Below are 22,843 nucleotides of genomic sequence, written 5' to 3'. Positions count from 1 at the left end.
AAGGAACACTCATTGTTTAAGGACTGAGCAGGAAGAGTCTGGTTCCAAACCAGGCTGATCATTAGAATCACTCGGGAAACTTTAAAAATGTGTAAATGAAGGGGAATGTGACTATATGACCTATATTTCAAAAAACCTGTAGTAGCATTAGAAGCCATTTGGTAAAAGAAAATGGCAGTCAAAGAGACAACCAGTGGTTAGGAAAAGAGAAAACAAAAGGATGATTGTGTTTCAGATTCCAAGGGAAGAATTTTAGGAAGAAAGGAATCAGACATCAGGCCTAAATTTAATAATGGGAAGCCAGATGGTGGTGCCTCCACTTGTCTGACTCCTTAAAAGTAGGGAATTAGTGTTTGAACTCAGTTAACATTTACTAAGAGCTTGAAGGAAGAAGCCCAGCAGAGCACCCTGTGGTCAGTGCCCTCAAAGACACACATGGTGGGGATGGGAAAGGGAAGGGGGAGGGGGCGGCATCAGGGGGTAGAAAGCTTTTCATTGGAAGGAGAATCTGAACTGAGGCAAAGGAGGTAACCAGGCAAGGAGCTAAGCATTCCTAGGAGAGGAAATAATGGAAATGAAAGTATGATGAGTTAAGATGTACACTCTAGGAAATAGCGTTAGTCCCTGGCTGGAACACAAGGAACTAAGTGCTGGGAATGAAGCAAGAGAAGAGGGCAGAGCCTAGTGATTAAGGACCTTATACATCAAGCTTAAAAGTTCTTCGGATTTTACCATGAAAGTAAAAGAGCCCTGATGGATACAAGAAAGTAAGTGGTATGATTAGATTTGTGATTGAGAAAACCCATTCTGGCAGCCAGTGTGAAGGATGGTATGGGGTCAGGGATGGATTAGGAAAAGGTGAAAGCCCTAAGTTCCACCTGGAGGCTGTTGCAGTGATCCAGATATGGGCAATGGATTCACCAGGGTACAAGCAGTGAAAGAAAGAAGAGAGCTGAGGGGGTGACTGACTGGAATGGGAGGAGGGGAGGAGAGGATTTGCTTAGAGAACTGGCTAGTTGGAAGTGTGAGTCCTTGAGATAAGGAATAAGGAAAAGGCTAGATTTAGGTGGGGACGGGGTGGATCAGGGCGTGCGTGGGAGAGAACATTTCAACACTGATAGGTTATTTCTCTCCTCAAAAAAGATGTCAGTTAACAGTAATGCTAGTATCCTTAACTGCTCTCTCTCACCTCAAAATCATTCTGAAGCCTATCTCTCTAAAATTAAAATAAGAATCATCCAGATTCTTATATGTTACTTTCCTTTATTAGAACACAGTAGTTTCCAACTGGTCACTGCAGGGAGTTCATTCATTTATTAATTGCTTCATTAAAGAATATTTATAATGTACCAATGACTTGCAATTTACTGCAACTGGGGACAGACATAATTGTCCTTCCCCTCATAGAGCTTACATCCTAGTAGGAGCCAAAAATGACACTACCACCCCATTATAAACCATTTAGTTACACAATGTCATAAAGGTTCTGAAGTATAGGGTAGTATGAGGCAAAGAACAAGGGGGTGGGGTGGGGCACTGAGGCTCATAAATAAGTTTTAGTAGATCTGTCCCTGAAATCTGTATGTAAAACTTTGCCTACATCTGTATACATTTGGTGTGTGTGGGGGGGAGCTAAGAGCAGCCAAACTTCCATGCTCAAAGGAGTCTGTCACCCCTAAAAGATTAGTAACCACTCTGATACTGGAAGAGAGGGTCTGAGGAGACCCAATGGCAGGCCTCAACCCACTCTGTCCTCTTATCGGTTTCTTGACTCTGCCACAGGAAAGAATTCAAGAGTAGACTCACTGTAGAGAGAACAGGTTTAACATAACAAATAAGAGATACAGATTTCACAGAGGGACTGCAGACTAGCTCCATAGACTGAGCAGGGCCCACATCAAGTTTAAAACAAAAGTAAGAAATACAAACTTAGAGTTTAGTACAGAGTTCAGGATGGCTCAAGAGAGTGAGCAGCTACCTGCTAAAAGCTTAACACAAAAATAAAGCGTACACATCTCAGCTGGCAAAGTGTGGGTTGGTCCCAGGAAAATGAGCGACAATCCCATCTCCTTCAGGATTCCAATTTCATTGTTTTGCTAATACATATTTATGCTATCTAATAAATATTCAACTAAGGGGGCGGTTCCCAGTTATGTAACATAGTCTTACACATGCTTAGTCGGTCTCCTGTTAGAGCATGTTTATTGGCCGAATCCTATCATGTGCACCAAGCACATTCAAGAATACTCTGTGCTCTTTAGCACCCCTGCAGGAAGGTCATTCAGAGGATAAACTCCACTTTACAGAGCATGCCCAACCACTGGATTGGCATAAGTCAATCCCTGAGGTCTCAATTTCCCCTTGTTGGTACCTAAAATACGTGCAAGAAGCAACAGTAACTCTCCTCTAGGGGAGGGCCTGGAGGAGGGGCCTGAGACCTTGGGGAGTGGCTGAAACCCCAATTCATGGAAACTGAGCACCTCCTTTCTCAACTCTACCTTTCAAGTCCATTTGGGCACTTTTGATATACAAACTTCTCCCTGCGGGAAGGCAGCAACCAAGGGGAAAGCAAATAGCTTGGCGGCCTGTCTAGTCCACTGACAATGACCCTACCTTTAGTTTTACAGACTTCAAGTGATGAATCTTTTGACAAAGTAAGAAAAGACCGCACAATTATGTGTTAATTTTTAAAAACACAGTTATTTAAAAAGATCGGGAGATGTTCTATTCCTCTATCTCTGAGGATCTCCGAGCACCTGCCCCAAGGTCCAGGCTCAGAGCGCTAGAATAAGACACACCTTCCGCCCCAGCGGGATAAACTGCCCGGAGCTCCGCCTTTTAGATTCCTCCGAGAGAACTCAGCGAAAGCCTGGAGTCCAGGCCGGATTTTCAAGCATCAAGGCGGAAGTAACCGCGAGCCGGAAGTCACAGGGCCCGCAGTGGGACAGAGGTGGGGGGAGCACGAGGAAGACTCAGGGAGGATGGCTGCTCAAATTCCAATTGTGGCCACCACTCTCACTCCCGGGGCAGCCCGCAACAGCAAGAAGAGGCCGTCCAGCCCTTCTCATAACGGCAGCAGTGCCGGGGGCTACGGCGCGAGTAAGAAGAAGAAAGCGTCCGCCTCCAGCTTCGCGCAGGTACGCGGTCGCTCTCCTAGCCTGCGCGTGCGCGGGGCGGGGTGACGAGAGCGCGTGCGCGTGCGGGCGGAGGGAGGGCGCCGAGCGGGGCGGAGCGCGTGCGGTTCGGGGCTCTGTGGTAGTTTCTGGTCTCTAGGGTAAAAGAGTATTTTTTTCCCCTTAGTTTGGGCACGTGGGTTTTGGTTAGAAGATCACCCGCCTTGCACTGTGAAGAGAGAAGGGGAGGTGGAGGACGTTAGACTTAGTAGAAGCACCGCTCCTTCCCGTCGAGGTCGCGTTGAGAGCGGGGTTCAGGACTTTTTCTGAGTTTCATTCATTCGGAGGTTAGCGCATCTCTCCTTCGTCCATTCTGCAGACATCGACCGAGTGTCTGTGAGGTGCACAGCGCCCTGATGTCCTGCAGGGAGGAAAACAAAGATATGTAGATACGTATGGTTTCTCATCCTTAGGAAAGTGCTCTCCTCAGTTTCCCCATCTTAAAGTGGGTTTGGGCTTGCTTACTTCATGGGTGAAGAGAATTAAATGAGATGATTGTAAAGCACTGAGCACCTCAGAGCATCAGGGGAATCTAGGCAATGCAATTCCAGCAAAGAACTTTCAACAGAGCGGCATGATTAGTTTTTCCTGGCTCCTGCTTATTATTCACATCAGTAAGAGAGCAAAGATGGTGTGTTGCTTTGTGTTCCTCAGCACATGGTGTTCACCGAGCTGCTGTTCTGGAGATGTTAACTGCTTGTGGCTTTTCCCCTCGGTAATTGGTAGTGCTTTCTTTTTTTCCTTTTTAGTACTTTGTTGAGGTAAGATTTGCATATAGCAAAGTGCACAAGTCAATGACTTTTTACATATACATTTATGTGGCTACCACTCAGATCAAAATAGCATTTCTGAGAGACCCAGAAAATTCCCTAGTGACCCTTTTTTGTCAGTACTTTTTGCTCCCTACTGGAGGTAACCACTTATAGTGCCATCTCTCACCATAGATGGTTTTTGAACGTAACATAAATGGAATCCTACAGAACATAGGAGTAATATTTTTTTGTCTTCCTTTTTGAAACAATGTTTTTGAGAGTCATTCATTCATATATCTCGTACATTGTACACAGCTGATGGACATTTGAGTTGTTTAGTTTTTGGCTTTTAGGTGTAGCTCTCTGCACACTCTCGTATACGTTTTTGTGTGGATATATGCTTTCCTTTCTCTGGAGTAGTAGTGGAATTGAGTCAGAGGGTAGACACAACATTTAACCCAGAAACTGTTGAACAGTATTTTCAAAAGCGGTTGTACTATTTTGCATTTTCACTAGCAAAATAGTTATTAGAGTTGCTCTACATCCTCAACAATACTTAGCATTGTCATATTTAAAAATTTTAGCCATTCTGTTGATGTGTAGTGGTATCTTACTGTTTTAGTTTATGTTTCTGTGATGGCTAATGATATCAGTCCCCTTTTCATATGCTTATTGACTATTCCGATATCTTTTATGAAGTGCCTGATTATTTTTTCTCATTGGGTTGCTTTTTAAAATTATTGATGTGTAGGAGTTTCTTATATAATCTAGGTTGGACCCCTTTGCCAATTATATGCACTTTGGGTACTTCCTGTCAGTATGCACATGATATGTTTTGATATCCATGTGTACCAAGACCAACGAATGTAATCAGTACATTTTAGGAGGAATGATTGTTTTGACCCAAAAGGTAGCAGCATTGATCACCTCCCACCACAGCAAACTTCAGAGAGTGGGCCAAATGCCTTCAGGATGCTGGAAATTTCCAGTAATCCAGTTTGGTGGAAATCACAACTCTCGTGGCCTCAGGTCTCTCCACTCAGCTGAAGGGCTGCCTAGGTGTTCTTTGTGGACCTTCTCTATCTGAGCATCACCCTCAGGAGAGGCAGGAAAGAACAAGGCATTTCCTGGAATAGTGAATTCTTTTGCCTTGACTCTCCTCTTCCCCAGCTGATGTTTAACTAAAGAAATGTAGTAACCAGTTACCCCACTTCCATGTTCAGCATCCCATGAGGAAGGAAAAAAACTTGGCATCTGTCTCTGGAAAGAAGTCTTAGATTTTTGTCCTGCTGTAATCCTTTCATCCTAGTTCTCTGTTCCACAGCATATGCAGTCATTAGCACAGCACTACCCTTAGGGCTGCCTGGAATCTTCCTGAGATGATGCTCTTTGCTCAGCCTTTCTGTTTTGTTTCAGTTCAGTTCGGTGAAAATTTATTGTACTGTATTTTTGTTATGCCCCCAGCAGTATACTTAAGAAATTTCAAAGGATTTTTATAGCTTGTCCCCACCCTCCCACAAATCTTCCAGGAGGAGAGAATGACATACATACATTGTACTTTATTAGTTTTCTATTGCTGACATTACAAATGAGCACAAACTTAGTGGCTTAAATAACACTCATTTATTAATTCATAGTTCTGTAGGTCAGAAGTCCTGGCACAACATGATTGGGTCAGTTCTCTACTCATTGTCTCACAAAGCTGAAATCAAAGTGTTGGCTGGGCTGAGTTGTTGTCTGAAGGCTTTTGGGGAAAATTTGCATTCAGGCTCATTTGGATTGTTAGCAGAATTCAGTTTGTGGTGGTAGTACTGCGAGTCCATGACTCCTTGCTGGCAGTCAGCCATTTCCCACATTCCTTGCCACGTGACATCCTCCATCTTCAAAGCTGGCTGTGGAGGACTTCCCTGTATCCAATCCCTCTCACGCTATCTCTGACTTATCGCTGATCTCTGGACTAAATTGAAAGGATTTTTGTAATTAGGGCAGGCCCACCTGGATTTACCTTTGTTTGAGAACACCTTTATTTAAGGCTAGCTGATCTGAGACCTTAATTACATATCCAAGACCCCTTCATAAACCATACCTGGATTAGTGCTTGCTTAAATAATTGGGAGAACGTGTCTACACCAGAGGCAGGGAATTTTAGGGGGCCATTTTAGAATTCTACCTATCGCACATATGAAATAGTTAGGACACTATGCTTGTAGTAACTTCTAACCTCGAGCCAAAGCTGATTATAGGTATTGTCTTGTGTTGGTCCCCTGTTGTGGCAGGATACAGGAAGATGAGGACTCGTGCTGGTAATGGTAGTCAAAGAAAGAGAGGTAGAAGGCAGGACATGAGGTTGATTTCGAGGGGTTGTGGGTTTGGATGGGGAAGGTATTCTAGGTTCAGAGCTGTGCGCAAGTGAGATTAACTCAGATTGCCCAAGGTTTCATCAGTGGGGAAGTAAGTGTTTTTGTATAAATGATTGTATTTTGTGTGTTAGAGGAGATTTTGTAGATCTTTCAGCACCAAAATTTCCCTGCTTTAATAATTTCAGTGATTTTGTTTCCTTAAGAAAAGTGTAAAACTTTCATGGGATTTGAAAATTTACTAAGGGTCAGAGTGCTTTTTGAGACTGTTGAAAATAACTTGACATCATGGACATCATCTTAAGGTGGTTTTACTTTCCAGAAATAAATATGCATAAAGTAAAAATTGAGTGCATAGCTGAAATTTAAAGATGCTTAGAAATTTAAATGCTTACAAGCCCTCAGGAGTTGAGGGGAACATTTTTAATCTAAAAGTATTCTGAGCAAAGGATTTATAGAAGTTTTTTTTTTATATCAGTCCTAGGAAATAATATTAAATAGTTTAATAGTACAAAAAACAATTTTGTTTTATTATTCCATCAAGATGGAATTTCAGCAGAAATTACTCTTAAGTATTTATGCTTGCTAAGTTGCACAAATTGTCTTAGAATTACAATTCTGTGTTTGGATTCATATTTTTAATGTAACTAGTTATTGATTAACGAGATTATAAAACTCCAGTCTCCCATTGTTCTGGTATATGATATTTAGAAAATGATTAATGTTAAGTTGGTGGGTGAGGAACAGATAACTGCTTAATTTAAAAAACAATGACAAATAATAGTAATATTTGTTGAGCATTTACTATGTGCTAGGTACTGTTCTAAGCACTTCCTAAGCACTATCTCCTTTAATTCTCAAAACACCCTTCTGTGAGTTTTTTAATCCTCATTTTACAGATAAAAAGACTGGGGGCATAGAGAGGTTAAGTAACTTACCCAAGGTCACACAGCTAATAAGTGGTAGAGTCAGGATTTAAACCCAGGCAGGCTGTCCAAAGTCCAAATTCTTTTGTCTTAACTGCCTCTTTTGATATCACTGTATCACTTTCTACATTGGAAGATGTAATTAGATCTCTGGTTTAACCAGATCCGTGATGCATGGAAATGCTTTGGGGGTGGATTTTACTGGATCAGTATAGGGTATTTTAGGTTTTTCAAGTGCCTGTTGAAGTTGTTAAAATTTACATAGAAACCTAATTGATCTGTAGACTGAGAATTACTTCATAGACTTTTGATTTGTGATGGTTAATAAACAGTTAACAACACACCTACAGTTCTGAGTCAGTAGTTGCTTCTTTAGAAGGATAATGCAGAGTGAAGATGATGGTAGAATCTTCTGTGATTGGCGGCAGCCAGAGAATGCTGGACTGATTTGATTTATTCGTTAAAAAAAAAATCATTCTACCCCAACTTTTAAAAAATCATGATAATCTTAAGTTTTATAAATTATTCTTTTGTTTCATTAAAATTACTTTTTTTCCATTATTAACATGGACATAAAAAGTCACCCAGCCTACTTTCACAACAACTATTATAATCTGTGTTTTCCACATGTAGATGTAGTTTTTCATAATTGTATTTGGTGTGTAACAGTGTGTACCCTGCTGTTCACTTAGCATAATTTTGTGAACAGTTCTCTATGTTGATAGTCTTCTCAATTAGACTTTAAAGGTCTAATAGACTTTTATGACTAATTGCATTATGTTCCAAGGAATTAAATTCTCTTATTTAATTGACTTTATCAAATATTTTGGTGACATCTTAAGGTTTTGCTATTTTAAGTAACCCTATGGTAAGTAACCCTGCAGTTTTAGACTAGGGTTTCCTATCTGAATCTAGAATACTTAATGATAGATGTAACTGGGCATTTGATCTTTTGGTGATAGGACAAATGATATTTGTCTTCTTCCTTTGTAAGCACAGTCAGACTCAGATCCTGAAGTCTGAGTCCGTTCATGCAGGCTGCTCTCTGGAGAGACGAAGCCATTTATTTGGGCTCTATATTTGGGCAGAGCTGGGCCGAAACTCCAGGCCTTGCTGACTGCAGTCTGTTAGTAACAGGGGTGTGCTTCGTAAATAACCAGGTCTCTCTTCTCTGGGACTTGCATCAGCTCTTAGTGCTAGGCGGTAGTTCCTCCCCTCTCCTTAGGGTGTGCTTGTCTCAGGGCGGGATAGTTCATCTCATAAAGTCTCTTAATGTTAATAGTGCTTTACTAGTATGGAAACTATCCATTATTTAAAATTTTATTGTATTGCACCCGAGCCTCACATGCTTGATCTTCCCATTAACTAAAGGCCTCTCCCTCTCATCCTGTCATTAGTAGACACGGGAGTCTGCACTTGGCTGAAGCCGAGGGAAAGGAAGAACGAGGGTGTAGTAACATGGGGTGGGAGTGGGATGAAGAGGAAAGCAGAGCAGAAAACCAGTTTGGGCCTCGGCAGGGTGTTTCTGGCTAGAGAGGGAAGAATGCCCTCTGTTATTTCAGAGGCAGGAGGCCAGCTCTGGAGTGACTTGGCTCAGTTCATGTTAGGGTGGCTTCCTTCCTTTGCCCCTTCAGCTTGACTGTCCAGTGGGGGTCTGGCTCTGTGGAAGAGGGAAGAGCAGAGGATGAAGTGAACAAGCCAGCAGGAGGGGTATTTCAACAGTCCCTGCTTCAGCTCATCATTTACATTTCCTTCTAGACTCTTCTCTATCTTGCTGTCTGGAATGGCTGGTGCAGACTTCTGGCCCTTTCTTCTTACCACTGCCCCCTTGCTCCCAGCAGATGCACTTGTCTGATGGTATTTCTTCTACCCTGGCAGAGCTTTCAGACCATTCAAACCACACTGACTTGCTGAGGTCCCTGCTTTTCTTAGTGGCCTCACGGGAAGCTTCACCTGCCCAGATCTCACTGAGGTGCCTCTGTCTGGTGGTGTGTTCTCAAAAGGATCCCCTGCATTCCTTCCCTCTCACTAGGCACACAGCGCCTTTGAGCTTCCCCAGTGGGAGTCAGGGAAGAGGAATAAACAGGAAGGGAGAAGTGCAGTCTCTGAGCATTTCTGGAGTAGAACAAGCTAACTCACTGCCTGGGGATGGGCCCTGGGAGCTGGGCCTGTGGTTGGTTCTGTGATCACCCCTGGAGGCCTTGGGGTTTTCATTTTTTCCTTCCCCTTTAATATTTCCTCTCTGCTACTCTAGCAGTTCAGTTTGAGATTTTTTCTCCCAGATGGAAACAATATTATATCAGTAGTCATATTCTTTATGAAAAACTCAAACAATAAAGTTGGAACTTAAAGCATATCTGGCCCCAGGAAATCTCTTTTAAATTCTGCCTTCTTCCTCTAGCCATCCTGGTTTTGATGTGATTTGATGCTTAGAGCTGTTCATCTCTAGTTTAGGCCACCCCATAGGCCCAGCTTCCAGATAGTCCATGGCCATTGACCTGTTTCCCGCTGTGTAGTCTTGTGTTGCACCCTTATGGATTGTTGTTAGATTCCTTGGGAAAATGGCTCTTTCCTTCTTCTGCCACTAGCTGGCCACCTCATGTTCCTTCCAGTGAGTGGACCTGGGCTTTCTCCTTTGCCCCTGGAACACCGCCTCTTGGAAGAGCAGGTGACTGTCACCCTTCTTGATCCACATGCCAGCTACAGCTTCCTCCTCAGGTACCATGGAGTTAGCAGCTGGGTGTACCCTGGGGGAGAACCTTCACTTGGTCACTGTATTTTTTTTTTTTTTTTTTTAATCCTCTCAATATTTCAGTGTGGCTTTTCTAAGACCAGAGGCATTCACTTACGTAACAACAGTTAGGAAAGACCATAGATAGGAGAGGATAAGGTGAGGGGCAATCCAGACAGAAGAGGTGGCTTGAACAGAGGAGAGGGCGCACAGGGCCTGGACCCGTTGGCTGGAGCCCAGGCCCGTGTGGAGGGACCCTGGGAAGGTGTTTGAGGAGGAGAGACCATTCAGCATTTTTTCTAATTCAGGGAATTAACTTTGATACAACACTGTTACCTAATATACAGGCCTTGTTCTTGTCTCTTATCTGGTCCAGGATCCATTTAGTTGCTATGTCATTTTAGTCTCTTTTAATTTGAAACAGTTTCTTTCATGACCTTGACGCTTTTGAAGTATATTAGCCACTTCCAGAATGTTCCTCATTTGTGCCATCTAATATTCCCTCGTGATGCGGTGTGGGTTATGCGTTTCCAGCAAGAGTAGAGAAGGGAAGCTCTCCTCTTCTCAGTGCATCCTGCTGTGTGGCGTGGCATGCATGTTCATATGTCCCGTTACTGATGATGTCAAAGCACTGAGTAAGGTGTGTCTGCCAGGTTTCTCCACTGTAAAGTTATTATTTTTCTGCTTGTATTAAGGAATCTTGTGGGAAGATACCTTGCGACTATATAAGTATTCCATTTTTCTTCTTATTCTTACCAACCACTTTGATCATCCATTAATGGCTTTTCCCTGAAACAGTTATTATCATGGTGGGTGCTAAATGGTGATTTTCTAATTTCTTCATTTCTTTTATATTTATTAATTAGAATCCTACTCTGAGCAACTGCTTTCTCTTCTCTTGCATTCATTTACTCATTTTTCAAAATCAGCATTTGTATCATGGATTCTTATTCTATGGGTTACAGTCTATTACTAAGTGTATTAGTCCGTTTTGTGTTGCTATAACAGAATACATGGAACTGGGTGATTTATAAAGAAAATGCAGTTTATTTGCTTACAGTTTCTGAGGCTGGGAAGTCCGAAGACCATCTGGTGGTGGGGACAGTGACTCAGGGTCTCACATTGCAAGGCGGTGGAAGCAGAGAGAACAGAGAGAGAGCAAGACAGACTCTTCTCTTCTTTTAAAGCCCTCAGAAACACGCCCATGACCGCCATTTTTAATCCATTCACTACTGCATGGTCCTACAATTCAATCACCTCTTCAAGGCTCTACCTTTCAATTACCGTAATAGGATTTTCCACCCTCTTAATAGTCACAGTGGGGCCTAAGTTTCTAATACATAAAACTTGGGGGAACAATTCAAGCCTCAGTGAGTTTTGGGGGGACATAATTCAATCCACTACAGTCACAAAGTTGCTGTTTTTTCATTGATGTAAATACAAAGTATCAATCATATATTCAATTTATACTACATATTAACCTTACAAATATCCAACAAAAAATAACATTGACAACTGGCTAAATCTGCACAAGGTAACATTTGTTATTGATTAAATGTGATGGGAGAATCAAATCTTTCTTATCAAATTGGGTCTCCCAGGATACATCTACATAGTAGGAATATGATTACCATAAAGTGAAAGTCATATGGGCAGTAAAAGTTAGTTACGTACAAAATGCTAAATCTAATCTTTGTTGTAAAATTAAAACTGACATGGATTAATCCCAATGAAAATACTTTTAGTAACACATAAATGAAAATGGAAAAATTGGGAACTATTTTTGCTATATAGAAAATGGCTCAATGAATTTTGCACTAGAAAATACAAAATATAGGAAGGAGGGGAGCAAGAGATGAGGCTGGAGAGGAGGCCAGAATTTGTTCCTTAATCCCATGGGAAGTAGAAATCACTGACCAGTTTTAAGGAGGAGAGTGACATCAAGCTTGCATTTAAAAGTGTGATGCTCACTGCACTGTAGAGAGAATGGCTTGGAGTGGGCAAGAGGTGCACTACAGGGTCCCTCTGAATTGTATAGCTCAGGAAGTTACCAGATAAAGGCAAAGGACTGTGGGAGGGTGAGAGAGGGAGAGGGAGGGAGGGAGAGAGAGAGAACACCTGTGGCTACACATGGTAGGAAAAGGATAAGAAATGGGGAGCCCCTCAGTTTTTAGAGAGTTGACATTTGAGCTGAGCCTTGGAGGGGAGAAAAGTTCGGAAAGATCATGGATGGGAGGAAGAGTAGTTGAGGGGCAATCCAGACAGAAGAGGTGGCATGAACAGAGGGAGGGTGCACAGGGCCTGGAACCCTGGCTGGAGCCCCTGGCTGAAGCCCAGGCCCATGTGCAGAGACCCCGGAGAGGAGTCTGAGGAGGTGCTTGAGGAGAGATCGTCCAGAGAAGTGTTAAAGCAGAGTGAGTGGTCCTTGTTGTCCTGCCCCTCCTCCCCACATGGATCCCAAATATACGCACCTATATATTACACCCCCACACCCACTTTTTTTTTCTCCATATACTAATATAAGTAAATTGAGGTCTTTATCAGCTTGAGGGAACCAGTTTGGCAGGATAAGTTGCTAAAATTCTAAGCTGAGAATAGAGAAGCCTGTTGTTTCAGGTAATCATGTAATGTCATTCCGGATAGCAACATGACTTTTAGCCTTAACTTTTTTCCTCCTTTTGAATAAGTAATGCATGCACGTAGCACAGAACTTAAAATATACAATATGAAAGGGCATATAGTACTTATTCTTTTCTCCACCAGTTTCTTGTATAACCTTCTAAAGCTTTTCTGTGTATATAAAAGAATATATATTATTTTATTGATATTTTTTATGGTAGATATTTTACATAATATCTACCATAAACGTATATTCTTTTACACTCAGTTCATTTAGGATAGCATTCCATTTTAGCATGTATAGAGCTGTCTCATTTTTTAATGGGCTGTATTCCATTCATGATTAGTCATTAGGAAAATGCTAATGAACCTGCAACGAGATACTGTATACCCACTAGAATGGTTAAAATTAAGAAGCCTGATAACACCAAATATTGATGAGGATGTGGAACAACCAGAACTCTCATACACTGCTTGTAGGAGTATAACAGGGTGCCACTTTGGAAAATGACTTGGCAGTGTCTTATAAAGTGAAGTGTATACTTACCCTATAGCCCAACCATTCCACTCCTAGGTATTTACCCAAGAGAAACAAAAACATGTCACAGCAGCTTTATTTGTAATAGCTGAAGACTCAAAATGAATCAAGTGTTCATCAATAGGGAAATGGATTAACAAATTGTCACATCCACACAGTGGAATACTACTATGCTGAGTAGTATGCAGATACAGTGAAACTAACCACTGATCCACGTGGCAATGTGGATATGTCTTAAAACCTTTGTGCTGAGCTTTGTAAAGAAGCCAGACACAAGAGTATGTGCTGTCAGATGCCATTTATATGAAGTTCTAGAACAGGTAAAAGTAATGTGGTAGAAATCAGAGCAATGGTTGACCCTGGGGCTGGAAGGTATTGACTAGGAAGGGGCATGAGAGAACTTTCTGAGGTGATGGAAATGTTCTGTATTTTGATAGGGATTTGGATTACAGTAGTGTATACATTTGTCAAAACTCGTGAAACCTACACTTAAGATCTATGCATTTCATGGTATGTAAATTATATATCAATATTTTAAAAGTTTATTGCGGTCTGGGAAGATCTGAATTACATTAGAAATCAGAACTGATTTCTTACTTTGTCGTGTTTGTTCTTTTTGTTTCCAAGCATATTAGCCTGCTTGTCCAGGCACTGTCTGGCTGTAGCCAGCTGACCTATGGCCCTCCAGCTTCCTCTCCATTTTCCTTCCTCATGATGTCCATGACCTGTTGTGCCCCTTCAGCATACTGGCTCCAGCCTGGGTTCTCTGGCTGACTAGACCCTTAAAGGGGCTGGGCCTTTTTTGTTTTAATATTTCAAGACACAGTTTTGACAAGATCAATAGGAGTAGGGACTATGTGGTGTCATAGAGATGGTGGGGACTTTGGAATTAGCCTGATTTGGGTTTGAATCCAAAGATTGACCACTGTCAAGTGCCTTGAACCCATCCCCTGAACCGAAGTTTTCTTTCCTGTAACCTGGGTATGATAGCACCTATTTTGTAGTGCTTGTTAGAATTAAATGAACTGGCTCAGGTAAGACAGCCATCCCTGTATTTGGCACATAGGGGAGCTGGGAAACATGGCAGCTGGGGGTCCTGGCTGTCTCTCCTGTGGCTTCTGCATAGCAGGTGCTGCTCTCCATCTGGCATGCCCTCCTCTGGGGCAGGCCACCTGCTGGAGCTCTGGGCACACTGTCCTCTCTGGCATGTCCTCTGGTATCATCTTACGTCCTGTGGAGAGCAGAGGTGGGGAACTCATCTGGAAGAAACTGACTTCAAACTATTCATATGTTTAAGGGTATCAGCATGGAAGCCATGAGTGAGAATAAAATGGTGCCCTCTGAGTTTAACACAGGATCTGTGGAAAAAACTGCCAGACCCTTGCCATTTAAGGATCCCAACTTTGTGGTAAGCATCTAAGCTATTATATATGTATATATATTTAAAAAAAAATAAACAGCCACACCTCAGCTTCCAGTCTTGCTGGGCCTGCAGCTGAGTTGGCACTGACGTCCTCTTCTCCCTCAGTCTGAGTTGCCACCTCCTCCCCCACGGGCTATTGTGGGAGGGATGGGGCAGGAGAAGGGCCCTTCCTCCTGATCTCCCAATGTGCCAGATCCCAAGGATTTTTGTGCCCTTTGTGGAATTCATTAAAGGATGCTATTTCAAGGATGGGTAATTTCCATGGTGATTGTTTCCCTTCCTTTTTTATTGGTCTCACCCAAGTTTTAAATGAGGTTTGAAATAACTAACTAAAGAAGAATGCTCTTCACCGGTCTCTTTAAGAAAATCTAAGCTATTGTTCTGTAAAGTAGAAATAGGGTACTCTTCCTTTCAGTCTTGAGAGATCTAATGAATTACGGTGATTCAGATTACAACATGAAAAGTTTTTTATGAGTTAGTTTTGGACATACAATATTACCAGTGTCTGCAATAGATTTTGGTATTCTTTTCCATTTTATTTTGTCATCTTCATAGGATAAAAAAAGAAAAAAGATTTCCAGAAGGCTCGCCATGCCACGATTGAGGCTTATTTGGTTTTCCAGGATCACCAGTAATTTGCAAGACAGAGACTTGCCCTCAGAAGGGAGTTTAGAGATGCAGTCATGAGTTTAAATCTAACTTTGTTTAATAAACTTACTTTTTAAATGGGAAATTTATGAGTGAATTCTACAAAGTTAGACCCAATAAAAGATTTTATTTTCTATGTTCATGCAGGAAAGTAGCCTTTTATTTCTACTCCATCACCACCTAACTCATGGTTTTTGACAATCCTAAAACTGGGTTTTTTAAACTATGATTGAAATGTACAATTAAATGCTTTTTAAAGAAGTCTCAAGGCTTACTAATGATTGCTGACAGAATGAGAGGTACATTACAGTTGTGGTTAAGCATAAATATCAGATTCTCAAATGGTAGTCTCCGTTGATTTTTGTTTTTTCTAATTCATGCTTTTATTTCAAGCACTCTGGCCACGGTGGCGCAGTAGCTGGCAAGAAGAACAGAACCTGGAAGAACCTGAAACAAATTCTCGCTTCTGAAAGGGCATTGCCGTGGCAACTAAACGATCCTAACTGTGAGCTGTCTAGAGCCTTCCATGTTTTTATGGTGTTCAGACTAGGAACTTTCTTATAGCCCACCTACGTTATTTTATTGTGTTTGCATAACCGTAGGAAACAATTCTTTACTTGAGAATTTTATAGTGGCACTCATCTAATGATACTATGTGTGTATTTCCTCATAACCGTATCTGTGTTGAATCTGTTTGTGTTGTCATGGGTGTGTGTTTTTTAGTGTCATTGTTAACATTTCAGTCTGGAGAAATAGGTTCTGATATAATAATATTGATGTTTCTGTTAGACAAACTTCTTATTCAAAAGTCAGCTCTTTAAATTTGTTTCCAAGAACAAGGTAAGCCAAGTATAATGCCAGATTTAGGAGGGTTTCTAACAACCGGCCTGAAAGCCAACTCTTTTACTCTTTGAACCAGTGTTTTTCAGAGTAAATATGTTGCAGTTGTGTCCAAGTCTGTGTAAAACACTGCTATGTTCTGTTCAACCTCCGTGGAAAGCACAGGTTCAAAGTTCCCTCCATCTGTTGTCCCTCTGTACATTTTTCATGGGGGTGACACATGGGTGACAAGTGAGGTAGTCAGTCAGTCATCTGGGTGTCTGGCTGCGCAGATCCAATTAGTGGGTTGTTTGGCATTTTATCACCATCAGCCCATGTAGCCTGAGACTGTGAAGGTAGCTTGTGGGCAGATAAGCTTTCCAGTGGATCTGCTGAAATAAAAGGTCCCTGGTGACAGGGCAGGGCTGGATCCAGAGCCTGCACTTGGTCCCTGACATACTGCATTATTTCTAAGACTTTCTCCCTCACTTCTCTGCTTAATCTACAGAGAATTCCATGAGTACTGAGGAAGATTCCAGGAATGTTATCAAACAGTATTTTAGAAAAAAAGAGAAAGAGATTGAATGTTTTAAGGTCAGTTTAGTTATCCTTTATCCTTTTCTTTTTTCCAGACTTCAGTATTGATGCTCCACCATCCTTTAAACCAGCTAAGAAGTATTCTGATGTTTCAGGTCTTCTTGTGAGTATAATTATATCTCTATATCTCATAACATTAAATTGAAAAGAAGATTTCACAGTAATGTCTATTTATTTATTATTTTTTTGACCAACCTTCCTTAAAGTTTAATATTATGTTTTTAGATTTTAATACCAATATTTATTTATTTATTTTTATTATTTTAATTTATCAGTATACAGTATAGTTGATTTTCATGTCCCTTTACCAATTTCAACCTTTCCTCCTTCCCTCTTCCCCCTTCCCCCTTCCCCACATCAACATCATATCTGTTCACTTGTCTTAACAAGACAAGATCAAGGAATTGTTGTGATTGTTGTGTTTTCTTTCCCCACCCCCATTTATTTGTTTGTATATTTATTTATTTATTCATTTATTTTTAGCTCCCACAAATAAGTGAGAACATGTGGTATTTCTCTTTCTGTGCCTGACTTATTTCACTTAATATAATTCTCTCTAGGTCCATCCATGTTGTTGCAAATGGCAGTATTTCATTCTTTTTTATAGCAGAGTAGTATTCCATTGTGTAGATATACCACAGTTTCCTTATCCACTCATCTGCTGATGGACATTTGGGCTGGTTCCAACTCTCGGCTATTGTAAATAATGCTGCAATAAACATGGGAGTACAGATATTCCTTTGACTGATGATTTCCATTCCTCTGGATATATAACCCGCAGTGGAATCTGGTCATATGGTAGTTCTCTCTGTAGTTGTTTGAAGAGCCTCCATACCATTTTCCATAAAGGCTGCACCATTTTGCAGTCCCACCAACAGTGTAGGAGCGTTCCTTTTTCTCTGCATCCTCGCCAGCATTTATCATTCTCAATCTATTGGATATTAGCTATCCTAACTGGAGTGAGATGGTATCTCAAAGTGGTTTTGATTTGCAAGTAATGTCTATTTAAACAGTGTTGACTGTCAGCAATTGCTGGTCCTGTCTGGAACGTGTCTCCTGTGAAGAGGTGATAGGTTTGTGCAGAGGTGTTCATTCATCCAGCAACCTGGGTGTCCGTGTGGGCAGCCTTGGGGGAGTATTGCTCCAGAAAGCAGGAGACCCGAGTTTTACTTCACTTTCCTCTGCTAGTTAACTATATGAAATAACCCAAATGACACAATTATTTCTTTTTTTACTGCTGAAGTTTTAAAAGTCTGCATTTTAGATGATGAATGTGCTTTTTAAAAAAATATTTAAACTTCTCTAAAGAGGCACTGTGGTAAAGGTAGTGACTTCCAAACTTCCTTGGTGACTTTCTGAGCATCAGAACCCCTTTTCCAAATGAAATCTTTTACAGAATCCAAATATATAAAAGGCCTGGAGCCCACCCCCCCACTACGGTCCCATTTGGGTCTGGTGCCCTGTTCTCCTCCCCACCTCCCACCACAGTGACACCTCAGTGCTTTTGGGGAACACAGTTTGGAAACCACCAGTGTAGTTTTGTGCTACGTCTGGTCTATTGCCTGAAAATAGTTGCCTCATATATTTGGCCCATTTTAATAGTTGTTTATGGCAAGACAACTATTCTGGCACCAGTTATTCTGTTATGACCCAAAGTGGAAATCTCTCCTTGTGTCATTTTGAGCTTTTGAAAGCCACGATTTATGGTCAGACTTGGGGGATGGTCCCTTAGCTTTATCCTCACCATTTCAGGAAGCTCATCTGCTAGTACAGTGTTTTCACATGTTAGGAGGTATATTAGTCCATTTCTGTTGCTTATAACAAAATACCTGAAACTGGGTAATTTATGAAAAAATGAAATTTTATTTCTTACAGTTTGGAAGCTGGGAAGTCCACAGTCCAGGGGGCTCATCTGGTGAGAGCCCTCTTCTTAGTGGGAACTCTGCAGAGTCCTGTGGCAACCAGGGTATCACACATGGCAAATGGCTGAGCAAGAGGCTGACCTCACCTGCTTTCCTTTTAAAGCCATTAGAATCACGCCCATTATTCCACGATCAACCCATTCACTAGGGCACCATCCTCAGATCCAATTGCTTCTCAAAGGCTCCACCTTTCAATTACCATAATTATATTTTCCTCTCTCTTAATACTGTTACAATGGAGATTGAGTTTCCAATATATGAACCTTTGGGGGACACATTTAACCCATAGCAGAAGGCATGAGAATCATTTTGCGAACATTACTGCGGACCCCTTTATGCTATCAGCAAAGGACTTGTAATGTTATATATTATCTGAAATCTGCCCCACTGTATGTAAGAATTAAGAAATTCTGAATACACAAAGGACACCACGAAATCATTGAAGGACAATCCCATAGCAAAATCGGCAAAAAGGCCTAGAGCCTACCTCCCCACTGTGGACCCATTTGAATCTGGTCCTGTTTGGATCTGGTCCTCCATTCTCCTATGAACAGACAATTAAAAGAGAAGAAATATACATGACCAATAAGGAGATATTCAACTTCACTGGTAATTAGGAAAAAGCCTCATCAAAAAGGAAAGACATTAAAATGTTTGATTATATATTTTGGCACCAACACAGGAAAATGGATATCCTCATACCTTGCTGTTTTGAGGTGGGAATATACACTGCTGCAGCTTCTTTGGAGGACAATTTGGCACTATCTCTTGACACAAAAAAGCAAAAGTCCATGACCCAGCAACTTGCCTTCTGTGCAGCTACCTACAGAACTAGTGTGCACAAGGAACTTCATACAGAAATACTTATGTGAGACTCTGTGTGTTAGCAGAATGTTGGCAGCAATATAAAGATCTATCACTAGTGTTTTCATACTATTCTGTGAGTTACATGCATATGTAACAATGTGAATAATCTTCCAACATACCTTGCTGACTGAAAGATGCAAAGCAGTATAAACAGCATGGTGCCAAGTACATAAAAATCAACACACACAAAAAATATTGGGTAATTTCTCTGGTGTGTTTGTATATGTATGTAAGGGTATTCATTCGAAAAGTCTGGAAGGGTGCCCACCTACCAGTGGTTTCCTCAGGGCAAGGCAGAGGACTTCTGGATGGTAGATAGTGGTAAAGGGGGACTTGAGTCTTATCTGTAATGTTTGCTTTTAACTTTTTTTAAGAGGAGAATATGGTTCACCTGTTATTTGTATAATTTAAAGTTACATTAATTAAAAAGTGAAGCCCAACTCAGGTTTACACTGACACGCCTGTTCCCAGCAGGCCAAGTGACTGTTTCCCCTGTGCTTGGGCATGGCAGGAAGGCATGCAGGGTCATACCTGTAATCAGTCCTGGTGAGATGGGGGAGCCAGGAGCACTGCCTGTCACCCTGTAGCAAGGGGGACCTAAAGCTGTTTGCTGACTGCCGTATGGGACGACTTGTTTCATTCAGGCTCGAGGGATGGAATCCAGAGAAGGGTGGACTGTAGGAGTGACATTCTCTACTTGTTCAACCCTGGGGTATCACTTGGTATCCTCCCTTCCATTAAAAATACTGGACGCTGGCTTCTAGGTCAGGTCTGGTCTGTTCAAGTTTTTGTTGGTGCCATAGGATCTCTGTGTTCCACATTTTTGGGGGCGGGTTTTGGTGGCTGGCACAAGGATCCGAATGCTTGACCTTGGTGTTACCACACTGTGCTCTATCCACTGTGCTCTATCCACAGCAGCCCTCTTGGCAGTGAAGTCTGAACTTGGGTGTGCCGGCTCAGCACAGTTTGGTGGGGAGTGAGGCAGCCAGGGACAGGGAGCCAGGCCGAGGCTGGCTCATCCGTGGAGGACAGACAATCCCAGCCAGACGCACCTTCCTGCCTCCTGCTCGGAAGCCTCCCCCTGCAGTGAGCTCATCCAACTGCCTCATGGCCAGGAGCCCCAAAAGAGACTTGTTTTCTAACTAAGCCTTCACTAATATTACTGTCGTTAGGGGAAATGTGGTACAGAAAGGTCATATCTAGATCAAGCCAAAGGATCAAAGTTTTGTTTTAAATAGAGTTTTAATTAATCTTAGCTTTTTAGGAATAATCCCATTTTCCTGACACACAACAGTTAAATAGGGAGATCTCCGGTGGCAGAACTGAAGACTTTGTAGAGCATGAGAAGTCTGTGACTAATTTTCCTTCAGCTTGTTGCTTCTTTACTGTCTTCTTCCCTCCCTTACTGAGTCACAGCATTACTGTTAGTGCACATGATCAACACCAGAGGAGACAACCCACCCTTGAGTAATTGGACGTTATCTGTCTGGAGTTTAATGGCATCTTTTACAGTTAAAAAGGAGCTCAAAATGACTCACCCTCATGTTTTCTGCTTCAAAATCTGTAGAAGCCAATCAGCTTTGAGGTATATAGTAAGTGAATTATTTTCTCCACTTTGCACATGGGGAAACAGAGACCAAAAAGAGAATTTTGATATGTCTGAGAAACAAGTCCTCTTTTCTGTGATGATTCTGATCATGTTTGCTTGTTCATGTGTTTGTTCATTCGGTCATTCGGTCATTCATCATTCATTGTACAAACCCTGACTGAAGGCCCACTGTGTACTCTGCACTGCATTAGGAGCCAGTCTACCCTGATCAGCAAACCACAGGGTTCCCGCCTCATGGAGCATCACAGCCTAGACCCTGATCAAAGAGTCCTGTAGATAGCAAACTTCAAAGCAACAGAGATAAGCATGCCACAGGAGAGATCTGTGTGCTGTGAGAGTGGAGTCCTGACATCCTGTGGGGATGCAGATGAGGCTTCCCTGAGGGTATGGCTTTGGGGCTGAGTCTTGAAGGATGAGCAGGAGATTCAGCAGGGTGGGTCAGGGGTGGGGCCCCTGCCTATGGAAGGGCAGCTGGGGCATGACAAGAGGGAGGGACTTAGAGTCTGGGGCAGTTGGAACTAGAGAGAGAATGTGTGTCTGAGGAGGAGCCTCAGGAGGAAGGAAGACCCAGAGCCTGGGAGCCATGCTGAGGACTTGGGCCTTCGTCCCAAGAACAGGGAGGAGCCATTTTGAGAGGTTTTTATACTGAGGAGTGACATGATCAGAATTGCAAGTTGCGAAGATGACCCTGAGCACAGTTGTAGGAGGGCAGTCCCTTCTGGTGGAAGAGCGGGTATGGGTGGCCAGGGAAGCCCAGGGAGCCTTGAGAGTGGCATGGGGGGTGGTGAAGAGCTGGAAAGGAGCACATGGAGGCAGATGGAACATAGCAGGGAGGGACACATACTCAGCATGCACAGAGTCAGTTCCTGCCTTGGGAAACACAGCCTTGGGACATTTGTTGGAAGGAGGCAGGAGTTTGTAGGCAGGGAGGGGTGACCATCATGAAATTCAGTCTTGGACCTGCTGCTGGCAACTCTTCAGGCGCCAGCAAGAAGGGTCCTAGAGTCTGATGTGGTTATTCCTCAGCCTCCTGTCCACACCCTGAAGTGTTTCCCAAGTCTGGGAAGATTAATGAGTCTGTGCCAAAGTGAGCAATTTATTGTTCTTGGTGGCAGAGTAAGACTAATGAAGATATAGTTCACTTTCAGTAAAACAGAAAAAAAATGTCAAACTTCTACTTAAACTTAAAATATCACCTCCACCAACCTCCTGCCCTTCCCTGCGCCTATTTCTCACCTAGGCCAACTACACGGACCCCCAGAGCAAGCTGCGGTTCAGCACCATCGAAGAGTTTTCCTACATTCGGAGGCTGCCGTCCGATGTGGTCACCGGCTATCTGGCCCTGAGGAAGGCCACAAGCATCGTTCCCTGAGCCTGAGAGATGAGACGAAGTGGAAAACTGTTTCAAAGGCAGACTTTGGACTCACAGTTTTGTTTCATGGAAACAAACTCATTCTGCTGTCAATCTGAAAATGCCAGTGTTGTGCCTTGGAAAGAATGTTTGGCTTTAATTTAAAGTTTTTTTCTGTTTTCCCTCCAAGTGTGATATTTCCCGTTGAATTAAGTTACACTTCAGTTGTTGCCTCAAGTAAAGTTATTTGACAAGAAAATACAATAAAATTGTGCTTTTAATTTAATCCAAGTAAATCCCCAAATTTTTGTTCCAGAGTTGTGAAATCTCCTATAATGCATTTAAAGACTCCACAACAGGTCTGGATTGTTCCTGATCCCAGTGACTCCCTTTTTAGAGCATGTTAGTCTTTCTCTTTGATCAGAACACTTGGACGAGGTCCAAAATTGGGGCTGGAAAAGAAATAGCTGAGTAACTCGTCCTGTTCCACTTGGCCCAACCTCACCCTGTG

General features: G+C 42.2%; 1 protein-coding gene across 1 annotated transcript; it reads left to right on the top strand.

Annotated features, from left to right (window-relative positions):
• The first annotated feature begins 2,915 nt into the window (after window positions 1–2,915).
• On the top strand, window positions 2,916–22,618 carry INO80C (INO80 complex subunit C). Its single transcript, XM_063077383.1, has 5 exons — window positions 2,916–3,137; window positions 14,394–14,504; window positions 15,561–15,672; window positions 16,619–16,686; window positions 22,222–22,618. The coding sequence occupies exons 1-5, from the start codon at window positions 2,982–2,984 to the stop codon at window positions 22,351–22,353; spliced, it is 579 nt and encodes a 192-aa protein (XP_062933453.1). The 5' UTR covers window positions 2,916–2,981; the 3' UTR covers window positions 22,354–22,618.
• Window positions 22,619–22,843: the final 225 nt, after the last annotated feature.

This window comes from Cynocephalus volans, chromosome 13 (assembly GCF_027409185.1).
Source record: "Cynocephalus volans isolate mCynVol1 chromosome 13, mCynVol1.pri, whole genome shotgun sequence".
NCBI classification, from domain to species: domain Eukaryota; kingdom Metazoa; phylum Chordata; class Mammalia; order Dermoptera; family Cynocephalidae; genus Cynocephalus; species Cynocephalus volans.
Note: the sequence above shows the minus strand (reverse complement) of the source record. Positions and strands in the feature narration are given on the sequence as shown.

What these genes read in the sequence shown, in the direction of transcription:
- INO80C (XM_063077383.1), top strand. Translation starts at nt 2,982, where the DNA reads ATGGCTGCTCAAATTCCAATTGTGGCCACCACTCTCACTCCCGGGGCA. An exon ending in TTAAGGATCCCAACTTTGTG is followed by an intron (nt 14,505 to 15,560) that starts GTAAGCATCTAA and finishes TTTTATTTCAAG; the next exon opens with CACTCTGGCCACGGTGGCGC. An exon ending in CTGATGTTTCAGGTCTTCTT is followed by an intron (nt 16,687 to 22,221) that starts GTGAGTATAATT and finishes TTTCTCACCTAG; the next exon opens with GCCAACTACACGGACCCCCA.